General features: G+C 52.8%; 2 protein-coding genes across 5 annotated transcripts in view; one reads left to right on the forward strand and one right to left on the reverse strand.

Moving 5' to 3' along the window:
- The window catches only part of RASSF5 (Ras association domain family member 5), a 65,787-nt gene extending 47,385 nt beyond the window's left edge, over positions 1-18,402 (forward strand). For both annotated transcript variants that reach the window (XM_026480470.4, XM_026480472.4), the window contains 4 exons: positions 11,682-11,792; positions 12,938-13,235; positions 13,718-13,833; positions 15,491-18,402. In XM_026480470.4, coding sequence (XP_026336255.1) covers positions 11,682-11,792; positions 12,938-13,235; positions 13,718-13,833; positions 15,491-15,643 — 678 coding nt within the window. In that variant the 3' untranslated portion in view covers positions 15,644-18,402. The remainder of the gene's footprint in view (positions 1-11,681; positions 11,793-12,937; positions 13,236-13,717; positions 13,834-15,490) is intronic.
- EIF2D (eukaryotic translation initiation factor 2D) overlaps positions 10,694-24,442 on the reverse strand; it is a 28,215-nt gene continuing 14,466 nt past the window's right edge. For 2 of the 3 annotated variants that reach the window (XM_048225459.2, XM_026480468.4), the window contains 2 exons: positions 22,520-22,694; positions 20,809-21,011 (listed from right to left, as the gene is read on the reverse strand). In XM_048225459.2, the coding sequence (XP_048081416.1) occupies positions 20,941-21,011; positions 22,520-22,694 (246 nt within the window). In that variant the 3' untranslated portion in view covers positions 20,809-20,940. Of the gene's footprint in view, positions 11,724-12,093; positions 12,272-12,916; positions 14,077-15,445; positions 15,536-20,808; positions 21,012-22,519; positions 22,695-24,442 lie in introns of those variants that run through there. The other variant, XR_007191415.2, reaches the window with a different exon arrangement.

The raw sequence follows: 24,442 nt of genomic DNA on the forward strand, positions 1-24,442 counted from the left end.
CTGAGCCGCTCTCTGGAGAGTCCCCTGGGGAGCTCTAAGACCCTCACCTCGCCAGAGAGCTAGTGTCCTAGCCTCGAGCCTTTCTTAGAGTGTGCAGGAGAGTGGCCAGGGCCCAGGAAAGGTGCCTGACCCCCCAGGATGAGGGGGCCACCTTGCTCGCAAGTGGGATTGACTGCTCACTTGCTTGGAAGATAGAAAGTAAGGCACACTCCCAACTGTATGGGAACCAGATGAAACTAACAGTCTATGAGGCATCCAGGTGCTCCTGCCCTTGGAATCCTCTTTTTTTTTTTAATTGTGATAAAATATACATCACATAAACTTTACCGTTGTAACCATTTTGAAGTGTAGAGTGCCGTGGCTTAAGTACATTGACAGTGTTGTGCAGCCAGTCGCACCCCCATCTCCAGCATGTTTCCATCTTCTCCGCCTGAAGCTCTGTCCCCGTTAGCCAGCAGCTCCCCATAGCCCTCTCCCCACAGCCAGCCCATCTTACTTCCTGCCCCTGGGAATTTGGCGCCTCGAGGAACCTCCTACAATTAGAATCATACAGTATCTGTCCTTTTGTGCCTGGCTTATTTCGGTTAGTGTGATGTCTTCAGGGTTCATCCATGTAACATGTGCCACAATTTCCTTCTTTTTTATGGGTAAATAATATTCCATCGCCTGTCTACACCACACTTTGATTATCTATCCATCCATTGGTTATTGGGAAGAATGCTGCTGTCAACAGGAGTGTGCAAATGCCTGTTTGAGTCTTCGTTCTTACTTCTTGTAGACATCAACCCAGACGTAGCCTTGCTGGATAATCTGGTGATTCTTTCTGTTTAGTCTTTCGAGGTCTTGCCAGTCCGTGGACAGGTGGCTTCACCATTTCACGTTCCCACCAGCAATGCCCAGGGTTCCAGTTTTCTCCACGATCTTGCTAACGCCTGCTATTTTTGTTTTTGGTGCTGGCCATCCTAATAAAGTATGAGGGGGTATCTCACTGTGGTTTTGATTTGCATTTCCCTAGTGATGAGTGATGTTGAACCTCTTTCTGTGTGCTTATTGGCCATGTGTTTATCTTTGGAGAAATGTCTGTTCCAGTCTTTTGTCCACTTTTAAAACTGGGTCTTTTTGCTGTTGTCGTTGGGTTGCTGGGGTTCTTTATATATTCTGGATAGTGGTCCTTTGTCAGACGTATGATTTACAGTGGAATCCTCTTCAAATTCGTTCTGAAAGAGCAGCATCCAGCCTTCAGAGACTGGAGCCTGGGACAGGGTCTTGGGACCCACTCCGTCACCCTGCCCACCGTCATCCCTGACTCACTCCACAGTGCTCTGTTCTAGGTGCTCTGGGGACACAGAGATGGGAAAGGTACAATCCCTGGTTTTGGAGTCAAAGTAAGGGGTTAGGGAGACGGAAAGGGGCCTGACCCAGGTGAGGCTGGGTGAGGGGACAGGGACTTGGTTGGAAATCCAGTGAGGAGAACTGGCCTGGAGAAAGACCTTGGCATGCCCTAGAAATCTCCAGAGCATGAGAAAATGCCCCAACGGAAAAGCCCCGTGGCTGTTGCAATAGAACGGGTGGGTGTCACCCTGTTCTGCCTGGATTCACCACTTGACACCTCTGAGCTGAGCGGGGGCTTCCAGGAGGCCCAGGGCAGGGGAGAGCAGAGAAGGAAGCGGTTCGCATCATCTGCTCTCAGAAACAGGACAGGAGTCTCCTCTGATGTCCAGTTGTTGTCTCAGAAGTCGATAGGTGCCATGGATCAGGAACCCTATAAGAGCCTTATACAATTGTAGAACCTCTTAATCTCCCTATATATGTTTTGGGGTCTCATGTGCATGTGTACAAGTGTGAGCACGTACATATGTCTTAACTACTTCTTTGTGTTTTATTCAACTCATTAGGCAAATGTTTAATGAGCCCCTCGTGTCTGCCAGGCACTGTTCTGGGAGCTGCGTCGGTGATCAGGGCAGCCCCTGTCCTCGGGGAGCTGATCATGTGTGTGACATGTGCTGATCGGCTGAGACAGCCAGGCCCACGGTGTCCAGGCCACAGCCAGGCTGTGGGGGAAGGGGACCCAGGGGGAGTGACAGGAAGCCCCCAGGGCAGAGTGCGTGTGCAGCTTTACAGGGGGCCGAAGAGCAAGCAGTGTCGCTGGGGCCCCCAGTCACAGGGGAAAGAGAGGGAGGGAGTCATCTAGGCCTGCAAGGGCATCCCTGGGGCTAGGGTGACCAAATACGCTGGTTAGCCCAGGACCGTCCTGATTCTAGCACTGAAAGTCCTGCATCCTAAGAAAACTGTCAGCCCCTGGTCACCCTACCTGGGACTCAGGAGTTGAAAACATTGCTGGCTTACCCACGAGGCACAGTGGTATGTGGTGTCAGAGGGGCCCACAACTCCTTAGGGGCCCACAAAAATGTTTTAATTTCTTTTAAAGTCAGGAGGGAAAAAATGAACTTCTTGGGTGAAGAATGTGCTTTCTTACATGATATTAATATATTTTTCTTTATATCAATGCTATCATAAAATAACATTTCCCGTCTTTTCTTTTTTCTTTTTTTTTTAAATGGAGGAAGAGGGGCCTGTGGCCTGGAAGACAAAAGTGCTTAGGGCGCGTAGAGTCATAGCGTGGTTCTGGCTGTAGGGCCAGAGATCTTGGCGAGATCTTGGCAGAGATCATCTTGTCAGAGCTCAAGGAGAGGCAGGAGGACTCCCATGTTGAGTCAGCCCCACCAACCAGCCCTTCCTCTGCGCCGCCAGAGAGCTGACTACTGATGTGGATGGTGGCACGGTGATGGTGCACTAGCTGCTGCTTATTGAGTGCCTGCTGCGTACGGGCACTAGCTACTGCTTATTGAGCGCCTGCTGTATACGGGCACTAGCTACTGTTATATTGAGTGCCTGCTGTGTACGTGCATTAGCTACTGTTTATTGAGTGCCTGCTGTGTATATGCAGTGTGCTAAGCACTTCCAGATGTATGATCTCATTTCATCTCTGCGACAAATGTGTAAAGAAAGCCTTGCTGTCTGAGCTTCAGAGACAAATCTGAGTCTTAGGGAGACCAGCTTGCCCACATGCACAGACTGAGGGCACGAAGCTGTGTAGGGCAGTGAGGTCCAGGGGTGAGAAGCAGGGACGCTGGGTAATGACATACCATCCTCACTGAATCATTTCAGGGACTAAATAAGATTGTGACTTGTGAGGCCCTGGCCTGTGGGCAATTTTTATCTTGACCATGAGGCTCTGTAGGGCTGGAACCTGGGTCCCCGCAGTTCCAAGGCCACGGGGCTCTCCCGGCCTCCTGCAGGTGGCTGGTGTTCTCTGCTCCTGACTCACCCCCGCTGACCTGCCCCTGACTGTAGACTGAGATGGTGGCCTGTGAAAGGGAAGGACACTGTGCACAGGCTCCAGGCCACGCTGGCCACCTGGGGAACCTGCCGGCGCGGCCTTCATCACATCCCTACACACGGAGCTGACCTGGCTGCCCAGACCGTGCCAAGGCTCCGTCTGGACCGCGCCGTGCTGCCTGGTGCTTCTTCACAGGGCACACATCTCTGCCTTCCCTCGGCAGGTGGCCTGTGCGCTCCCAGAGATGGGACCACGGCCCTCCTGTTTCCTGTCCCAAGGTGATTTTCACAGCCCTCACCCCGTGGGCAACTCAATCAGTTACTGTTGACTGCCTGTCTACATTGACCATCTGCTCTAGGTTTTTGTCTTCAGTCTCTTTCCAGTTTCTCAAATCCCACCCCCTTTTCATTCCCTGCTCCTGTGCCTCCCACCCCCCTTCCCCCCAGAGCAGTGTGAATCCCGCACCGTTATGCCTGTACGGATGACTCCATGCTGAAGCCCCTTCCTCCCTTCCTCTGCTGGGAATAACCTACTGGAAAACACACTTTAGGAGTTTCCAACCTTTTATTTCTGGAACGTTGGACAGGGCCAGAGAGGAATCTGGGGGAATCAACCCCTTCCCTGTCCAGGGTGTGGCTGGGGCAACCACTGCAGAACACAGGCCCTTCAGGACCTGGGAGGGAGTCCTGTGGTGAGGCCCCATGGGGCTTCCTCTTTCCCATCGGTTGAGGCCATCACAAAGGGACCAGTGAACCTTGAACGTGGTCTGGGCGTTGAGCAGGGCGTTCCAAACGCAGCCCAGACAGAGGGGTGCCTGTCCCTTTCCTTCAGAGGTTCCTATTGAGGACAGGCATGAGAGGAACAGCAGGTGTTTGGGGCCGTGCCGCTCCAGGGTAGGGGGTATCGTGGTAGGTGTCTGCAGACGGTCCTTCTCCTGCAGTGGAGCCTCAGGCTCTCCCTGCTGACACAGACTTGGGGGTGCTTTCCACTCAAGGGGCAAAAGAATGGCGGCTGACAGATTTGCTAAAAGCTGAGAAAGAGGAAATGTGGCAAAGCCTCCTGGAGCCTGGCTTCCGGGGTAGTTTTTGTTTTGTTTTCTTGAGTGGTGTGAGTTAGGAAGGTGTAGACCTCCTTGAACCTCGAGGACCAGTAGAGAAAGCAAGTGGCTGGCACTGAGACCAATCACACCGTAGATGTTAGAAACGTCCTGATACTGTTCTACTGGCCAGCTCTTACCCCTGCGATTCGGACAAGCCCAGCCAGCCTCCGAGGGACCCCACCCCCACCCCACCCCCAATTCTCTGAAGCAGAAGAGGAAGCAGTGATGAAAGAAACCACCCTCTCCTCGAGGTAAACTCGAAGAGCTGCAAAGGCGTCTCACTTCATGATTTCACCAAGGAGGAAACTGAGGCCCTCAGAGGGGAAGTGACTTGCCAGAGGTCACAGGTCATGATGGTTCTGGCTTCGTTCTGACCAGGAAACTGCGAAGAGCCGAGCAAGGCTGGCGGCCAGCCAAAGCTGGCAGCCCGTGCAGCCCGTGCAGCCCGTGCCTTAGCCTCATCCCCTTGGGGTGCGTGTCAGTGGGAGGTGCTCCTGGACCCGACTGCTGTCCATGGTGGGGCTCGGGGCCGGGTGCCACCCAGGCTACCCCGCCCTGTCCTGGCCACCTCCTTAGAGGTCACCGAGAGCTCCACAGGACCTCGCAGGGGCTACCGAAGAAGCACGGTCATCAGCCATCACGTCTGTCTCCCTCTGGGGAACATGTCATTGGGAAGACGGGACTGACGCATGTGAAACAATAATTAAACAATAAAAGGCAGCGTGCGGTTAGGTCCAAACGCAGCCACACGGGCTGCGAGGGCACCTCCGCCGTCCTCGTAGAGGCGGCTGTGCGGGCCCGCGGTTGCAGAGGCCCTGGGCGTGTGTAAGTGGCAGCTTGGCCACCACAGGAATCTGAGGCGTTGGGAGCCCCAGGGCTAGGGTTTGGGAGTCCGTGTCCCCGGGCTTGTTGCCTCCTCACGGGAGCCGGGAGGAGAGCAAGCCCAGCTCCCATGAAGCCATGAAGCCTTTGCCTACTTGGCCAATGTGCCTGTGAAGTGAGCGAAGTACAGCAGGCCGGTGGGCTGGGGTGGGAGGGCAAGCAGGGAATACGTGGCTCCCCGCAGGGGGTCAGTCAGGGGGAAGGCAGTGCCCAGTGCACACCTATCCAGACCTTTCTCCCTCTAGAAATTAAACCGGCAGGGACCTCCTATATTAGGAGAGCAGAGAACCAGGGGGTTGCCCAGGGCCAGGGAAATGTCATTCGTGATGCCGAGGACACGGCCGTAGGGGACATGGGGGCTCTGTATTCTGAGCAGGAGAAACCGCCAAGGGTGTCAGGCAGAGGTGGGCAAAGTCCGGCTCACGCGCCAGGTGCATAGGCAAAGTCTTACTGAAGCGCGGCCACACTGTGCTGCAGCGGCCGAGTTGCGTAGGGCAGCACAGAGCCTCGCATACGTACTCCCTGGCCCTTGACAGAAAACGTTTGCCAGCCGCTTGTGTCGGCAGAGGAATGACACACCCTAGGGCATGGGACCGGTCCTGATGCAGGCAGTGCTCAAGGAAAGTGAGACGTGGCGTTCACTCGTAGGCGTAAGGCTTTGCAGGCCGGGAGGGTAGTGACTGTAGGTGCCTTTGCGTGGGTTTGATCATTTCCACAATGGTTTTGCACCCATGATCTCATCGGGTCTTACCTTTGCATGAATCCTATTTGGCAATGAAGGATTTGTATTTTAAATTGATAGAGGAAACGGAGGACAGAGACAGAGGCTTCAAGAAGTTATTAGAGTTCCTCAAGATCGCTTAGTTAGTAGTGGGGACCAGAAGGAACGGGTAAGATAGGCACAGAACGCAGTCTACACTGAGGCTCACTGCACTGCAATTCCTAGGAAAAGGTAAGATCTCCCCCCACCCCTCCACCCACCGCCTTATAGGCAATGGGGAGCCTTTGAAAGTTCTTGAGCAGATATCTGTTGTCTCTTTCACGCTTGGTGCCACCAGGCATGAGATGAAATAGAAGCATGGTGTAAGTCATTAAGAAAATTCACTCTAGTTGGGAGGACAACTCAAGATAGATAGTCCACATGGAGGTTAATATAAGTAAATGCACATTTAAGTGCCAGACAGTATAGTGCTGGTTTTAGATGTGGGTTAGCTTTAACCTTGCTGAAGCTCAGTTTCCCCATCTGTGAAATGGGCCTTCGTGTGGATTTGCGGTGAGGATGACATGAGCTGCTACAGACATCATCACCATCAGGCAGGGCAGGAGTGGCCAGAGGGGCCTGGCCAGAGTGAAGGACCTCAGGTGGGCAGACGGGAGCAATACGATGAAAGCATCATGAAGGAAGAAGAGGCTGAGAAGTTTAAGAAGAGGGAGAGTAAACATTTTTAGCAGAAGTGAGGTTTGTGTGATTCACTTCGAAAGAAAATGGGCACGAAGGTATCTGACGTATCAGACAGAGTGTGTCTGATTCTCTTCAGCCTACTCCTCACCCTGGGGCCCCCTTCATTGCTGGGGCTTTCGCGGGCTGCCCTGTGTCCACCCGGGGGTACTAGAAACCACAGGGCTCATTCAGAGTCTCTTCTTCCCCAGCGACCAAAATTAAGAGATGTATCATTGGTTAGAACGCAGAATTTACCAATGTTTGGGTTTCTTCTTAAAGTAAAATTCAGCTTGGGGCGAATCTGCTCTGAGGTAGGCCCCAGAGCACAGGGGATGGTCCTCTTAATTTTGTCATTAAGGATGTATAGTTTTTAAATTAATTAATTAATTAATTTAGAGAGAGAGAGACTGAGAGAGCGCACACGCGCATATGAGTGTGGAGGGGGAAGAGGCAGGGGGAGAGAGAGAATCTCTGTGCTGAGCACAGAGCTGGACACAGGGGCTCAACTTGGGGCTCGATCCCACGACCCTGAGATCAAGACTTGAGCCAAAATCAAGAATTGGATGCTTAAACGACTCAGCCACCCAGGCGCCTCAAGGATTTTTTTAATGGAAAAGTTTGGGGTTCGCTGTCAGGCGAGCATCTGTTCGGGCTCCTAGCACCCAGGCTCTTCACGCTGCTGTACCCTAACACGCTTGAGCACTGAGAGGCAGCACAGCCCTTTCCATGGCTCAGGATATGGGAGCACAAACCTGTTTTTCTCCAGCGCCCTGGATGGGCCGGCCGCACTGGGAACAGCTCCGCCATCTGCCACCAATGCCAGGGGCTTAATCAGAGCAGGTGCATTCCGTGCCAGATGCACTGAGACGCACGAGTGCCCAGCGAGACAGCTCCGTGGCCAGTGCCGGCATCTGCAAAATCCTGACGGAGGGAGCTCCCAGTTCTGTCTGCATCTTGGGCCACCCCCGGGAGACCAAACTCTATCTGCCTGGTTTCTAGCTTTGTACCCGTGGGTGGAAACAAATCTTTCACTTTGAGGACATGAAAATCTGACAGGTGGCTACAAATTGAGGTCTTTGCCTTACCCTCTGAAGATTACTGTATTATCGATCTTGTTCACACAGCAGAGACTTGCCTTTTAGATAAACCTTTGAGGCAGTGAATATCTATGGGTGCCAGAGCGTTGATTGTGCTGCTGGATGGGGACCCTTGGCATCTGAAATTGCTTGCTCAAGGGGTCTATACCAGTTCTCCTCAAACACTTAGAATTACCCATTAGATTAGAATTGCCCATTAGAATTACCGGGAGATTTAAAAAATCCCTATGCCTAGGCTGTACCCCACACCATAAATCAGAATCTCCAAGACGGAGCCCAAGCAGTGTTTCTAGAGATCCCCTGCATGATTCCGTGCGTAGCCGAGTTTAAGAACCACCGGCCTAGATTCTGTACCATCCCTGGGAGGGGAAAAGATTAGTGGGCTCTCGTGGCTGTGGCTGGCTGGCTGATTGGCTGGCCTACTTTGGCAGGTGACTCATTCAATCCATGGGTCAGATCTTGTTGGCCAGATGCGGTGGGGGCAGCCGCCATACCAGCCCTGGGGGCTGACATTCCAGGCTGGGGACTCCACATGTTGGCCACGCAGGGCTCCTGGCTCTCCCAGATGGGATGGCAAAACCAGGGTGGCCTTCTTCTGCGTCAGTCCTGGAAGGGGTGGCCTCAGATGCTTGCGTCACTTCCCCAGGTTTGTGGTGGGCAAGGCGGGGGAATAGATGGGTTATCTGCTGAAGGGAAGGGGAACAGGAAGAAGAAGAAACCTTTAGTTACAGCAGCTGTGACTCTTGTTATGTACAAACCCAGGCCTGGAATAACTGACTTTTGAAAGCTGTGACCCAGCTGCCTTCTTATAGGGAAATGGCTGTCGCTCACTTGGAAACTATGAGAGGAGAACTTCCGGGAGCTTCTCGAGTCTCCTTTCCATCATGTAACTCTTTTTTTGTAGAATCTGAGAAAGCTGTCAGCTCCTGAGGAGAGAATGGAGCCCGGGGTAGGAACCAGAGAACTGGTCTTTCTGACTGGCAGTTCCCAGGGTGAAGCCGTGGCCAAGCCCACTGGATCCCAGAGAGATGGTCCAGTTGTGGGGGGGGGGGTTGGGAGGGTTTTCGGGAAGGTGTGTGTCTCCAGCAACTAACTGTGGGAATGCACGAGGAATGAGGAGCTCCATTCGAGGATCCCCGGATTGGGGAATTGCCAGTGAAGGAAGACACTCTCTAAGGTTCCCATTAGTTGTGGCTTAGCTCAGGCAACCAGGAGATGCCCTGGGGTGTGCTTCCCCTTGGTGGCTCTTGGATGGAATCAGGGTCCAGTTCCAGGGCCCGAGTGGCCATGTTGGAAAAGGGTGGCTCCTGGCAGCGGCATCCCACTTGGGAGATTAGAAGGCCCTCCTTGACACCTTTGCAGGTGACATGGTGCCCCGGGGTCCTGAGTCCTCTGGGGCCTGGCCCACTGCTTGGATACACCTTGGACAAATGTTTCACAGGTCCCATAATTAATGGGCCTCAGTCTGGCAGCTGCACACCCCAGCCCTCATGGAATGGCATGGAATTTCCGTGATCATTACGGCAACAGCAGAAGCGCCGTCCTAGTGTGGCCATGTCGTGAACTGAGATTTGGATGGACTCTGTTCCAAGCCCCACTCAGATGCTTACTAGCAGTGGGACCACAAATGTGTTTCTTAACCTCTCTAGGCCTCAGCTTTGTCCTCTGTGAAATGGGAGTGACGTAGGTGGTACGTGACAGAGGGTATGTGAAACGACAGAGCACAGGATCCCTGAGGAAGAGGGCAGGGGGGAGCAGACAGGCCACGGGAAGGGGTGGTAAAGGGGTGTCGGCTCATCTCCATGCAGAGGGGTGGGGGGTGGGCAGTGGGAGGCCACACCAGCTCCCCGTGGCCGCCACAGAGCCTGACATGTTATCAGCTCTGTGGGGTTGGAAGTGGGAGGAGGAAGCTCAGGCATCCTGCTGAGCGTGTCCTATCTCCGAGGCTGGCTTGCTGGAGGGAGGACCGCCGGGACAGGCTCCGGTGGGGGGGGCGTCTTGTGTTCCCCTGGGTGCCGTTGCTGTGACAGGGCGGCTGTGAAATCCGCCAGCCAAACCACACCCCTGCAGGAGGGCGCGGGGTGGTGGCTGGGAGGCAGCTGGGAGAACATGAGCACCCTGCCTCTCTGGGCCTCAGTTTCCTCATTTGCCAAAGGAGAATCCTGACCTGCCCTGGTTCTGCTCGATTTCTAGAATCAGGTGAATTCTGGGTAGGTTTTTACCAACTCATTTGTTTTCCCAAACCGTGGCTCCTGTACTCCGGGCCACACACGGGCAGCTTGAAGACGATATTGGGAAGGTGGGTGGTGGTGAAGCAGAGAGAAATGCAGGGAATCGATGGAAGGACAGAGTCGCTTAGACCCCAGAATTCACCCCGCAGTGTGAAGACTGATCACCTCCATCTCCTTCCTTAGCCTTGTTCTTCCCTACCCTTCCCTGGGCGCGGGGGTGGGCACAGGGGAACCCCTGGGAAGAACACAGTGAACAGCCCGGAATTTCCTTGTAGGTCTGCACCTACTGACTCAGGGCTTTAGGCAAGTTACTGAGTTCCCCTGAGCCCTGGTCGTCTCACCTGAAAATGTAGGTAATGTCCATCTCACAGAGTTTTGGTTTGTGAGGATTAAAAGAGACGGTGCATGCCAAGTTCTTGGCACAGAGGAGCTGCTAACTAGATGTTGGTTGTCCCCACGCTCCAGGAGAGGAGGCTGATTCTCTCAATTATTGTAGAAGGACAGCCCGCCGTCCCCTTCTGGTTCACCCATTCATTTGACAAATGTATATGGCTAGGATTCGTCGACTAGAAAGCCTAGAAGCCTTACCAATAACATGAATAGTTGATTAGCACAATTTCGCACGTCCTATGTATTATACACTGCGTTCTTACACTAAAGTGAGCTAGAGAAAAGAAAATGTTATTAAGAAAATCATAAGGAGGGGTGCCTGGGTGGCTCAGTCGGTTGAGCGTCGGACTCTTGACTTCGGCTCAGGTCAGGATCTCCTGCTGATGGGATTGAGCCCTGAGTCTGGCTTCATGCTCAGCTGAGAGTCTGATGGAAGATTCTCTCCCCCTGCCCCTCCCCCCACTTGTGGTCCAGCTCTCTCTCTCTCAGATAAACAAACAAATAAAATCAATTTTTTAAAAAAGAAAATCCTACCAAAGAGAAAATACATTTATAGCACTGGACTATATCAAAAAAGAGTTCCTAAGTGGATCCATGCCGTTGAAACCCGTGTTGTTCAAGGAGCAGCTGAACTTATTTATGTGCAAAGTACTGGGGCCCGTGATGTGGGGCCTGGGCTGGTGTTCATGTGTCCTTGGTCCCTGGGTCTGGGTGAACTGCTGTCGTTCCCATCAGCGTAGGCTGGGTCTCTGTGTACATTCCTGTCTCCCCCGCTCTTGTTACTTCCTGGGGAGACGCTGCCTTGCGTTTCTCTGCCTCTCCCGCCCGGTCTAAGTTCAGTCTTATCCCTAGTACCCTCCGTAAGCCGGTGCTGTTCGCGGATGCACCGCCTTCGTCGCCGGCGCCCGTGTGCTGGGCGCTTTCGCATTAGTCTCGCCGCAAGCCCGAGGGGTAGGCCTTGCTCCCATTTCACAGGTGAGGAGACTTAGATTCAAGTGACTTCCCCGGAGCTGGCCGGGCTACCCAGTGGCACCACTGGGATTTGATCTCTGTTCTCAGCCTGCGCCCCTGAGCTTAGTTTTCACCGCGCGGGACCGGCGCTCCCTTACTCTCGGTCAGCGAGGTCTTTGGGAGGGTGCGGTTCTCTCCTTTCTCATCCTGAGAACCACTGCGTACCGTCTCACTTCTGCGTCTGTTCCAGAATGTCTGTAAACCCGCCGAGGAGACGCAGCGGCCGCCCACACTGCAGGAGATCAAGCAGAAGATTGACAGTTACAACACCCGGGAGAAGAACTGCCTGGGCATGAAGCTGGTGCGTGCGCCCCCCCTCCCCCCTCCACTGGGGTTCCTCCGCTCTCCCTCCGGATTCTGGGGCGGCCCCTCGGAGGCCCCTCCCCCTTCTTCAGTTCTCCGGAGGCCTCGGGGTGTGGAGGCCATCTGGGACCCCGCCTGCTGCGGGGAAACAGAATGGGCTTTAGACTAAGATCCAGCTCGATCGCTGGCTCTTCCCCTTTTTTGCTTTGGGAAACCTTCTTAACTTCCCTGAGCTTCGGTGTGAAATAGAGATATTCGTGCCCATTTGTCGGAGCTGTTGTGTAAATTGAGTAACGTACAAAGACCTCCATAGCTGGTATTGCTCGGGCCCCAGGAAGGCTTCACAAGGGGAATTCGCAGCTCCTGTCCTCTCCTTCTTGCTTGTGGCACTTTCACCGCCTGCGTCTGGGGAAGCTTCGTGAGACTGTAGAGCTCGGAGAGGGGAGGCACCAACTCTGCCAGGCTCGCAAAGGCCACCTGCAGTGGGAAGGGGAGAAGGTAGAGGAACCCTGCCCCCTGCTGGTGGCTGCTAGCACCTGGCTCTCTAGGGCTTCAGCCAGACGGGGCGCTAGAAAATCCAGTCTCCCGTGGTCCTGGACCTCAGTCTTGCAGGCTGCCTGGTTTGGGAGAGAGATGCAGGAGGAGACGCAGTGGGCTGGTTTTTCGAGGACCTCATTACAGAGCCTCCCTGCTCCTCCCTGGTTTGGAGGGACAAACTAGAGAGGCCACACCAGACCCCGCGTCCTAGGGGCGGGGACTCGCCGAAGCAGGGGACTGGGGCAGGGGACTGGGGCAGGGGACTGGGGCAGGGAGCCTGGGCCCTGGGAGGGAAAGCCAGAGCAGCTCCTCCTGTCCTCTTGGGCTGCTGGATACTGCAAGCCTTCCCCTGGCTCAATGCGGGGCGGGCGGGGGGGACATCGTCTCTGCTCTCCAGCACCCCCAGGTCCACAGAGGACAGGAAGGAACTCGGGGAGACAGGTATGTGTGTGTGTGTGTGGGGGGGCTGACTGGGATGGCACTGCTATTAGGAAAGGCCTCTGCAAACCACCCCCGCGACCTGACCCGGGGCAGTGGCTCGGAGTGGCAGGTGGGGTCATGAAAGATAGACCTGAGCTGACTCACCTGACACCCCCTGCTCCACAGAGTGAAGATGGCACCTACACGGGTTTCATCAAAGTGCATCTGAAACTGCGGCGGCCGGTGACGGTGCCCGCTGGGATCCGGCCCCAGTCCATCTATGACGCCATCAAGGAAGTGAACCTGGCGGCCACCACGGACAAGCGGACGTCCTTCTACCTGCCGCTTGATGCCATCAAGCAGCTGCACATCAGCAGCACCACCACGGTCAGCGAGGTCATCCAGGGGCTGCTCAAGAAGTTCATGGTCGTGGACAATCCCCAGAAGTTTGCCCTTTTTAAGCGGATACACAAGGACGGGCAAGGTGTGCGAGGGCAAGCTCCCCATCAGAAACCGCCTCTCCTGCTAGGCCCCTGCCAGACTTGGCTGGGAGGACTGGGCTTCCCCGGGGCGCCACCGTCCGGCTGTGTGGAAGGGCCACACTCTGGGCAGAGAGCTGGGCGGGAAGCTCATGCCTGCTCCGCGTGCCCCTCACTTTACATGAGACTGCGGGAAATCCCCACCCTGGGCTCCCACTTCCCAATCTGTGGAATGGGAGAGAAACCGCCCACTAATCTTTTGGGGGAGGTGATGTGAATGGAAACATGCTTCAAACTCTGGGCAGACACCGAAGATAAAAGGTCATCATCATTCCCTATTCATGTCAGGTTCATTTCGTTAGGTGGAAAGGAGGGCTACTCCTGGTTATGACCACCCCATGTCTGCGTTTCCCTGTCTGTCCCACCACGCTGGGTCCCTGCCCCTCTTTTTCGAGATGTGCCTCCAGCTCTCTCTCTTGGTTTGCAGTGCTCTTCCAGAAACTCTCAGTTGCTGATTGCCCTCTCTACCTGCGCTTGCTCGCCGGGCCCGACAATGACGTCCTCAGCTTCGTGCTCAAGGAGAATGAAACCGGAGAGGTGGAGGTAGGTCTGGGTCCCTTTGCTCGGTGCGTGAACCCAGCCCTCAGGGCAGCCTGGCCAGGCGCAGGTGGCCATTGTCCTCTCCGCCAGCAGAGGTGGGCGCCAGGCGGCAGCAGCGGAGGCTGCTGGGAAAATGGCCTGGGAAAGTTGAGCCCCGGGGAAGTGCTGGGCTGCGGAGGTTCAGCATCTAAAGCCAGGATTGTAAGCATCTTGGGGAAGCAAGTCAGGGCCTGTGTCTGGCAAGGCCTGTGGAAAGAAAGGATTTCGTGTGCTTTTCTTCTGAAAACGCAGGGTGGAGGGGGCACTGAGAAGCACCTGTGTCCGGGCCCAGGTCGCTCCTGCTCCAGGCTGGCCCGGGGCCCGGCCAGCTCCATCTCTGGCCTCCACCAGATATGGAGATTTTTGAGCCATTTGTCTCTTCCTGGTTCTTAAAAACCGGCCTCCTTCCTGGAAGGCGAGTTCATCAGAGTCCAGTCTGGTGGCACGGAGTCGGGAGCAATCAGGCTGGTGCTCTCCGTGGCCTAGGATGCTTGGCAGTAACGGACGAGCGCCCGAGGGAGGTCGCTTGTCCCACTGCGGTCAGTGGTGGGCTTTGAGGGAGCAGTCTCAGGGGTCACCGTGGAGATCTGGGGGAGCCAGGCAGGTTAGGGCCCTGTCCCTTCTCCCCGCTCAATCAGGCAGCTCTGCTTCCGTCTGATTTATACATTAGAGTGCGGGAGATTTTGTTTGAAAAAAGGTGCTCTGCTGAAAGTGTCAGGCACCGTTGGCCCGGCACAGAACTCGCGGTCCTGCGAGTTTAGAGACCAGGCCCTAATTCCCCTTCTGCTTCCGCAAGCTCTGTACCTATAGTTATACTGCCGCCCCTCTGTGGACTTCAGTCTTCTCAGTTATGCAATGTGGAGATTAAACCAGATAAACCTTAATATTCTTTTGTGGTCAAAAGAGCTTAGGAGTCAAAATCCCTGGCTGCACAGGGTAGGGTGGTGAGGGGTGGGGGGCTCTGCTCCCAGCTTAGCCTGCAAGCGGTCAGACTCGCCTTCTGCCCGGAGAGGCCAGGTCCCACTGGGGCAGGCCTGGGCCAACCCCGTTCTCCAGAGCTTTACAGGATCTGGGATCTCCTTATTTGCTCTGCCGGCCAAGAGCAGCCGGGAGCCTCACTCTGTGGCAGATGAGCCCAGAGGACAGAAGGGTGCAGCCCAAGGTCACGTGGTGGAGTTGGGCTGAAACCCCGTCTCCGGAGGCCAAGCCCAGCTCTCCTCCACCTGCCTCTTGAGGGTCTGCACACTGAGAGCCTGTCGCTCAGCACCCCCAAAGCAGGCAGCCAGACAGGCCAGCAGGGGCCCCGGGCGGCCCCGGCATCACTGTTCAGACCTCAGCCGCCACAGAGAAAATGTAAGATGGTTGATGAGCCAAATAAAACAGCAATAGTGGACCGGTACTCGGGGTCATGAGATGTTAGGATTTGGAATTGGGTTGCTGGTATGACAAGGGAAACCCAAGCTTCCTCCGTGGCAGTGCTCTATTCGATAGCAAACACTGTGTGAGCTGTCTGTGTGTGGCTGGAGGCAGTGGGGGGAGGGGGTTGGCAGGGGCCTCAGGTCATGCGGCTTCTGACCTGTCTCCTATTCCGTCTCTCCCCCGTCTGGCTTGTGCCTCACAGTGGGACGCCTTCTCCATCCCGGAGCTCCAGAACTTCCTGACGATCCTGGAAAAGGAGGAGCAGGACAAAATCCAGCAAGTGCAGAAGAAGTATGACAAGTTTAGGCAGAAACTGGAGGAGGCCTTAAGAGAGTCCCAGGGCAAACCTGGCTAACCAGTCCTGCTTCCTCTTCTCCTGGTGCCCGCGGATTTATTTTTATTATTAATTATTATTTTGCAACAGACACTTTTTCTCAGGACACCTGTGGCGGGTGCATCTGTGCCCTCTCTCCCCCGGCTGTTCCAGATGTGGCTCGAAACCTCTGAGGGACACGTGTGCTCGCGGGCCGGGCCCCACGTGCCGCCGAGCAGCAGCAGGACAGGGGGAGAGAAGAGCCGTGGACGTGGGCAATCTGTGAGCCCTTCGTAAGCCAACCAGCTGCCTCTCTCATCACCAGACTGGAACCGTTCGCACCACCCGGCAAAGGGAAGAAGAAAGGTTTTAGAGCTCCATGTTCTTTCTCTGGCTTCTATTCTTCTTTGATTTCTTTCTTATTTGCCACCCATACATAAACCTTTATTTATGAGTCAGAAATTGTAGCATATTCCTTGAGCAGGTCTGGTCTAAGCCCCCGAAAGCAGGATAATGCTTGTAAGAGGACTGTCCCCCAGTGTCCCGTGGTGCCCATTGCTCATGCTCAAGGGAAGGCCCTAAAGCCACTGGCTCCATATGCTCAGGTGGGGAGCACCAAAGCTGAGGCTGGCACAGAGATTTCCAGAGCAGCTGCAGCCGGCCTGGGCCCTCATCGTTCAAGAGTCCGCACACATGGAAACCCAAAGCACGTGGGAGATGCCTTGTCACATCTTTGTCAACAAGTGTTTGTTTTTAAGTTACCACTTCAAAGTTTCATATTGCCATCATCCTCAGGTGTTTTCACCAAAGGGAAACCAGCCATTTACCATTTTTAAGGTCTCCTGCTGAGTACAGAAATCAGGCAGTCAGAGAAAGCCAAAAAGCGTTGCAGGGGAAGGTGTCCAACTTGTCCTCGGCCTTCCCCCAGCTAGAGAGCAGGGGAGGGCCTGGCTGCCCTGCTTTCCCGCTTGGCCTTCCGCACTGCCTCTCTCCTCCCACCAGGACGCTGGGGTCTCCAGGTGCTGCCACAGAAGCCGCCTTGATTACAGATGGGGAACCCCCCAACTCAGCCAACTTGGAGTCCTTTGTGTTCCACAGCCGGGGCCAGCCCGTGGCGCTGTGCTCCACGAGCCTGTGGGCTGGCCTCCGCTGACCTCAGTGCCTTTTTGTTTTCATAGAGAGACAGGAGCAGGGTGCACTTGATTGACGCTTTGCTGCTGGCTTGCTCCTGCCAGGAAGGGGACTGTGGTGGTGTGGGAGGCGATGCCAGGGGAGCCCTCCCTCTGAGAATGGAGCCAGAGTCGTAGACCTTCCCCTCGAAGGTCCTGCGCTTTGACTCCCAGTAAGTGATGTCAAAGCACATGGACCGGGAGTGGGGGGGAGTCAGAGCCCCAGCCTACACCTGTACTGGCTCCTTGTTCAGGTGCAAACTGAAAAATAAACTAGCCAAGCAACTGAAGCAAGTGGCCAGGGCTGCCAAGACACTCCAACGCAGAGGGAGAAGGACTTTTCACGTTCAAAGCGGGGCCGGCTTTCCAGTCCAGCCTCAGAGGTCACTTCTTCGTCGTCCTCTGCCTTCCCAGGTCCTTTTTGGGGTGGGCTGAGCCTCAGCTTCTTTGTGTAGCCTCAGAAGTCCCCTCCCCCACTCTTGCTGTGTCCACACCGCCCCCATCCCAGAAGGAATGCTGACCCCATGTCATACAAACTGTGTAGTCTTCTGAGCTGCAAAAGCAAGACAAGCTAGCAGCTCAAAAAGATTCTTTAGGCCCCCAGGAACCCTGGTTTTGTGCCATTTCATGCTCAGCCTTATTGCTTCCCTCCCTTAGAAAAATCTCTCTCCCTGCTGTGTATTAAAGGGAGCGGGTACAGAGATCTCTCTCCCGCCCTGTGTTAAAGGGAGCGGGTACAGAGATCTCTCTCCCGCCCTGTGTATTAAAGGGAGCGGGTACAGAGATCTCTCTCCCGCCCTGTGTATTAAAGGGAGTGGGTACAGAGATCTCTCTCCCGCCCTGTGTTAAAGGGAGCGGGTACAGAGATCTCTCTCCCGCCCTGTGTTAAAGGGAGCGGGTACAGAGATCTCTCTCCCGCCCTGTGTTAAAGGGAGCGGGTACAGAGATCTCTCTCCCGCCCTGTGTATTAAAGGGAGCGGGTACAGAGATCTCTCTCCCGCCCTGTGTGTTAAAGGGAGCGGGTACAGAGATCTCTTTCCCGCCCTGTGTTAAAGGGAGCGGGTACAGAGATCTCTCTCCCGCCCTGTGTATTAAAGGGAGCGGGTACAGAGATCTCTCTCCCGCCCTGTGTTAAAGGGAGCGGGTACAGAGATCTCTTTCCCGCCCTGTGTTAAAGGGAGCGGGTACAGAGTCCTTTTCCTCCATGCTGCATGTCTTTAACATTAATGGAAGGCACGGCTCCTGCTGCAGCCGCTGTGAATGCTGCTGAGAACCTCCCTCTGATGGGGGTGGCTATTTTATTTTTGAGAAGGAAAAGAAAGTCATGTACATATATACATAAGGGCATATAGCTATATATAAAGAGATAGGGGTGTTTATGAAATAAGGAAATTATGGGAAAATTCTGACTTTATCTAAAGCACAGTTAGACCCAGGACCCACACTGAGGTCCGAGCCTCGGCGAACAGTCTGTATAAAGTATCCCTTCCCCCCAGAGGTGGGTATGACTGCTGGTAGTGCCTTCTATCCTTGTGTTGCCCCATGTGTACGTGTTTGTTTTGAGGATATTTTCTTTCTAAATGTCTTTCTTATATGGGTTTTAAAAAAAGTAATAAAAGCTTGTTGCAAAAATAACCCAGACTAGAAACATCTTCTTTGCCCTTCACCATCTCCTGGAAATTGGGAGCCGGGGGATAGGGTGGGAACGGAGAAGAGCACACACTTCTGGGCAGAGTCAGATTTTCTTCTGCCAGTGAATGGAGGAATGAAGGCTGCTGTTCAAAGAATCTTGAGAAATCTGTCCAGGCGCAGGGGCCGGAGGGTGCCGCCCCACAGAGCAGAAGAAGAGAAGGGGTGCGTTAGAAGGAGATCCTGAGTGAGAAAAGAGGAGGGGCTTTCTGGAGCTAAGGATGATTAAGCATCAGGACACACTACGGAGGTGGACGATGATTCTTCTATTTCTGGAATTATTTAAAAATAAGACAGGATGCATCTCTGAGATTTTAAGGTCATTTCACCTAGAGGAGGAAGGATAGATGAGGCGAGTAAAACAGTCCTTTCACATTAGCGTTTTCTAACTTCCATCAGAGGAACGGCTCTGTCATCACGGAAATAACCAGGTAAGGTTATTACAAAGAAATGCTGCCCACCTTCCGGTAGGGACCACGCATAATGCATTGAACGTGGGCCCTCAGGCTGCAGAGGCTGGTCAGAGCGCAGCCAGCTCACTCCCTACCTCCCTGGCAGAGAGAACACTCCATCCAATAGACATTCCTAAAATTACCCGAGAATGGGGCATGTCTGTAACATCTGTTCGCCTAGACCTCCAAGAAGTAGGTCTTCCAGTAACTTCACCAAAACCTGGGCATGAACCAGTTTCTGCTTTTCACTGCAACTCACTTGGTAACATCATGGGATTAAGTTCAAAGTTACAAGTTTGACCTTGAAAGAGACTGTTGGGCTTAGCACAGAGAGAAAAAAACAAATCCATTCAACAGCCTAACCTCCCCCTCCCCCACCTTCTTACCCGTGCCTATGGTATTCCCGAGGAGGAGAGGGAAGGTGAGTCAGCGCAAATGGGTCATCATTACTGGAAAAAGCATTCAAAGCACAGGTCCTGACAGCATGGGCATAGCAGAACTCTGAGTTAAACCAGTCAGGAGTGGATGTGCGTTTTAGACCTACCCTCGCCGTTTACTGGCTTTGTGTCTTTAACAGAGATCAACGAGGCAAGACACAACCTCTTTGAGCCTCCAATTCCGCCAAGATTGTGCAAGATAAATCATGTTTGTGAAGCAACCTTACAGAGTACTATATGTTATCTGTGTTCATATAGGGACCATATTCCATTACTACTACACACACCATACTTCCTCAGATCAAACTGTCTGTCCAAAAGTTCTGTTGTCATAGAATTTTGTTTGGGGTCAATTTCCAAAAATCCCTTCCTCAGTTCCATAGGTCATGCTGGCAGAGAGAGGATTAGTAAAACTAAGGAGTTTACTTACAGTGAGTCACAAGTGACAGGGACTATTATTCTGGGTCTAATAATGAAGGGTAGGAAGTGTCATACACACACCTTCATACCCAACCCTTTCTTCCTTTCTAGCCCCAGATGGGTAATTTGTGACTATTGTGGATATTTCCAAGTCTTTCTTATCTTGATTTAAAAAAAAAGGGATGAGAAAGAAGAAAAAAAAAAGTAAATTAAACTCTAATTGTTTTTTGATGGTAAAACCAAAGACTTCTAGAATTCAGCTCAGTTCTCACGCCTTCCTTTTGTACAAGGAGCGCTTTGGTCACACAAGTGACTCCCAGGAACTAAGCAGGGACCAGAGCAGTGGTTCTCAACCTTTTTGGCAGCAAGGGATCCCGCTGGCCATGTGACAAAAGCATGGGAACCTCTTGGGAAAATGAGCATACAAAGTCCTGCGTGCCATTTCAGGAGTTCACAGACTCTGAAGACCAACTGAAGACCTCTTCCATGAGCCCCTAACAGCATTTGTTGGGTAAGACTCTTTCCTGGAACAAAGCCACCGTCTCGAAGCCACATCACAATTTGCCACTGCTGGCGGCAGTGTGCGTAAGTGCTGGGGAGGAAGCGCTGTGTCCGGGAAACTCAGATGCTTTCATGATCTCATTTCTGTCCAGCTGAATGTTGCTGCCATTTACGGCCAAGCCCTTCTTCTTTGGCCTGGCTTGATGGCAGAGAACAGCTGAGTGCTGCTTCTGTGTGACTAACCCCTTAGAGATGTGAGGGGACTCTTCTGGGGCAAGGAGGTTAATTAGGTGGTAGGAACAGATGAGCGAGAGGCTGTGGACTACTTGCTAGAGGGGCTTTCAAAACAGGGTGGCCCTCCCTGCCTGAGCTTTGGATGAACCACCGGCCCTGAAAGCAGGAAAGGCGCTAAAAGCACTGAAATGACATGAATAGAAAAGGCACCCCATGACCGCCTCTCCTGTTGCTGTAAACTGACGTACGACTTGAGAATGTGTACAACCCTCTAGCTAAGTGGAAGAAACGAGAGGGAAATCAGATTTAGATTAGAATAAAAATTTATTTTGGTAAAGAATTATATTTTTTCATTTGCAAAAGCTGAAAATGCTCGTATAAATGACCAGCCCAGAGCCTGGATTTCCACCGGATTGACCACATGAAACAGGAGTCTGTTACTTCTTCCTGCTGGGTTTGGGGGCCTTTTCTAGGCCTTGGATGTATTTTCGAGGAAGCTGATAGTCTTCTACAATCCAAAAAGCAGAACCTCCTCAGTGGGGCGTGAGCCTGCCCTCCCCGCCACCCCCTACACTTTGTGTCCCAACGTCCCCCCTTGGTCCTGATCCCCGTGGGCCCCAAACCGCACGGCTGCCACCCATCCCCTCGCTCCACTGCGCGCACATTCCTGGTGTCAACTTCTCTTTAGTCGACTGCATCACGTGACCTGCTCTTCTACACCCAGCTTGGACCCAGCTCCTCTGGGCAGTTGTCCGATATGGGCCATTTATCTTTACACCTCGTGGCTGTCGTGTGTATGTTAGCAATTTGCACACCGAGAGCCACTTTCTAGGTATACTTGAGGCATTCATAATTTTCTCAGGAGAGAGAAGGTGTGCGTCTGCGTGCAGTCACGTGCTTGTCTATTTTCCTTTTATTTCTTCTCAGCACCTCCTATCGGGTTCTTCACTTCAACGGGCCAGCTCTGAAAGCTCACTACAGGGTGCTGCCTCAGGCCCGAAAATACATTTGCTTATTGAGCATTTACCATGTGCCAGGCCCTGAGCGTGCAAAAGGGATGAAGAAGGCAAGGTTTCTGACTGAAGTTGCTCAGTCTAGCAGGGGGTTCAGACATTTGAAAAAACAGAAAAATAAACACAAGAAGAAAGTGCTACATTGGCAATTTTCTAAATGCTAACTGAAGGACAGAAAAAATGGGACATGCTCTGAGACAAGCTTCCCATGACCCCTGGGCTGGGCCCATGAGGCCTTACGGTCGGGCAGACGTGGGCTGTGGGAGGGCACTCTGGGCGAGGGCACAGGGATGCAAGCACCGAGCGTGCAGGGGGAGCAGCGAGGACGGCAGCGTGGCCAAGGTCTGAGGTGGGGGTGTGAGAGCTGCTGGAGAGAGCCCGAGGGGAACGGGAGTTGGACCGGGAGGGTCTTACTTATTGAGCATAGGGCTTATTCTGAAGGCACCGACCAGCATAAGGGGTGTGTAGAAGGAGAGTGATGGGAAGCTGACTCAGGCAGAGGTGGCGTGAATCAAGGACAAGCCGGAGGCTGGGTGACCCAGAGCTGGGAGAAAGAACTCAGGCTCTGGGGTCTGACAAAGCCAAGCCGGGAGCCCAACTGCAGCATGGAACAGCTGAGTATCTGAGGGCAAGGGACTGAGCCTCTCTGAGCCTCGGCTTCCTCAGCTGAAAAACATAAACAGTTCTGCTGCGTGGCTATGAGGAGGAGAGACGGTGCCTGCAAAATGCCCGGTGAAGTACCCAGCACGGCCGGGACGCACAACAGATGCTTTACCAAAGGGAAAACCAGGAAGAGAACGACGCCGATAGGACGGTGCAGAGAGCACTGAATCTGGGGGCCAAAGCATATGGCTCAAATATCAGCTCGGTCTCTCACTGGCCACGACACACGATCTGGCCACACACATATACTATGGCTATGATGACCAGAGGGGCTTGGATGGGTGGGAAGATTTGGGCCGAGTTAGACCCGCGCTTCTGCTTCTTCAGAGGGGACACTCACCAAGCAACAGCCGGCTGAGGTGATGGACCTGGTTTCCCTGGATCTGGACCTGCAGGCCGTCCTTGGACCCCGGGGCAGGAGTGACAGTTGTGCTGGCCTGGCACCGCTGCTGGAGGATGGCAGCCACTGAGCACGGGTCCAAACCATAGGCCTCCAAGTTCCGTACCACAGTCACCTGGGGGGACAGAAGACTGATGGCACGGGGACCCACACGCCCTCCCCCCACAGGGCCTGCCAGAGCCTCCCCAGCCTCTTCACCCCCACCCCCATGTCCACCATCCCTACAACCATGGTCCCTTTTCATTCATATCATTTATTTTTATACTTACTGATTCTTTCTGTCCCATCCAATATACGTGTTATATACTTAGTGGAATACTCTCTATCCAACATGGAACATATACTTTTTAAAAAGCCTTTTTGTTATGGAGAATTAAAAACATAAATAAAAGTAGAACTGAATACTGTGCTCCTATGTTCCCATCATCAGCTTCAACAATTAGCGACTCATGACCAAACTTAAGTCACCTACACCCTGTCCATATTGCTTGAGAGCAAATCCTTCTAAACATTAGAGTGTTTTATCTACAAATGCTCTAGTACATATCTCTAAAACGTAAGCGTTCCTTTCAACATAAAGACAAAACCACCACCATACCTAAAAATAAATGGACAATAATTCCTAAATATCAAGCATCTCATTGGGAACACATATATTTTTCTATTATTTATCAACTTCACAAATGACATATGTGTGATTTTAAGATTTAAAAAAAAACACTGATACTTAAAAAAAAGTCACAATTCTTCCCTTTTAGAAACAAGTTCTCTTGCATTCATGACTAGAGATGGTAGAGTATGTTACCATCAGGAGTGGGTTAGGAAGAGCTGCTTTCAATAAAGTCATAGGTTCCAAATAACCCAGGCTTGTCAAGGGACTCCAGCCCCAGAGAACCTCAGAATCGATAAGACATTAGAGGTCACATCTATTCCAGCCCCCCACCTGATGCATGTACCCTTGACTACATCTTCCCCTAACAAGTGGTCACCCAGTCTTTGCTTGTAGACCTCCAGACAGTAACTGCCTATTTTGGAAAGCACCAGTTTTAATTTTGGACAATTTTAATTGTTACCATTAATATTAATAGTGTTTCAATAAGCTAATACAACTGTCCCCTGCTTTTTCAAAGTTCACAGAATGCCACTTCGCTCTTATGAAAAGACCTACGTTAGGACTTTTTGCTAACTAAAAGAAATCCAGAGGGTTTTCACTTTTATAAAAAAGGTGAAAAATGAACACAGTGCTCAGCACCAGTTTTGCAGGGGCCCTCACAGAGGCAGCGCACACCCCAGAACAGCAGCAAGAAGGGGCCCACTTAGCTCCTTCCCCGGAACGACACTGAGCACCTCAGCGTCCGGCTGCCAGAGCTGTGGACTGTGTCTGTGAGTATCTGTGCTTTGTCTCCATTTATTCTACACATCCGTTAGCAAGATGTGTCCTGAGGTATCAGAAAAGCCTAAAAGAGTTATTTTTGGGGTCTGGGAACGCTCAAAATTTTTTCCACATAAATTCATGATAATTCGTTCTTTGCTTTACACCATTTCAGCTTACAAAAGGTTTCACAGGAATGCTCCACTTTCGGCTAGCAGGGGAAACCTGTATATATAGAAATTGCTTAGTACAGAGTCTGGCACATAATTACACACTCAAGAATTAGTGGCTATTGCTAGTTATTATTGAGGTTCTCATTACTGGTTCTCATTTACTGACTGCTTAAAAACCAAGTACTATTCTAAGTGCTTCACCCATGTATTTCTTTCATTTGGCCCTCACGGTGCCTTATACGGTGGGTATTATCTCCATTTTTCACATTAAGAAAACTCAGGCAAAAAACATTCACTTTCTCAAGGACAAGTGGCAAG

This window comes from Ursus arctos, unplaced genomic scaffold (genome assembly GCF_023065955.2).
Source record: "Ursus arctos isolate Adak ecotype North America unplaced genomic scaffold, UrsArc2.0 scaffold_2, whole genome shotgun sequence".
Lineage (NCBI taxonomy): Eukaryota > Metazoa > Chordata > Mammalia > Carnivora > Ursidae > Ursus > Ursus arctos.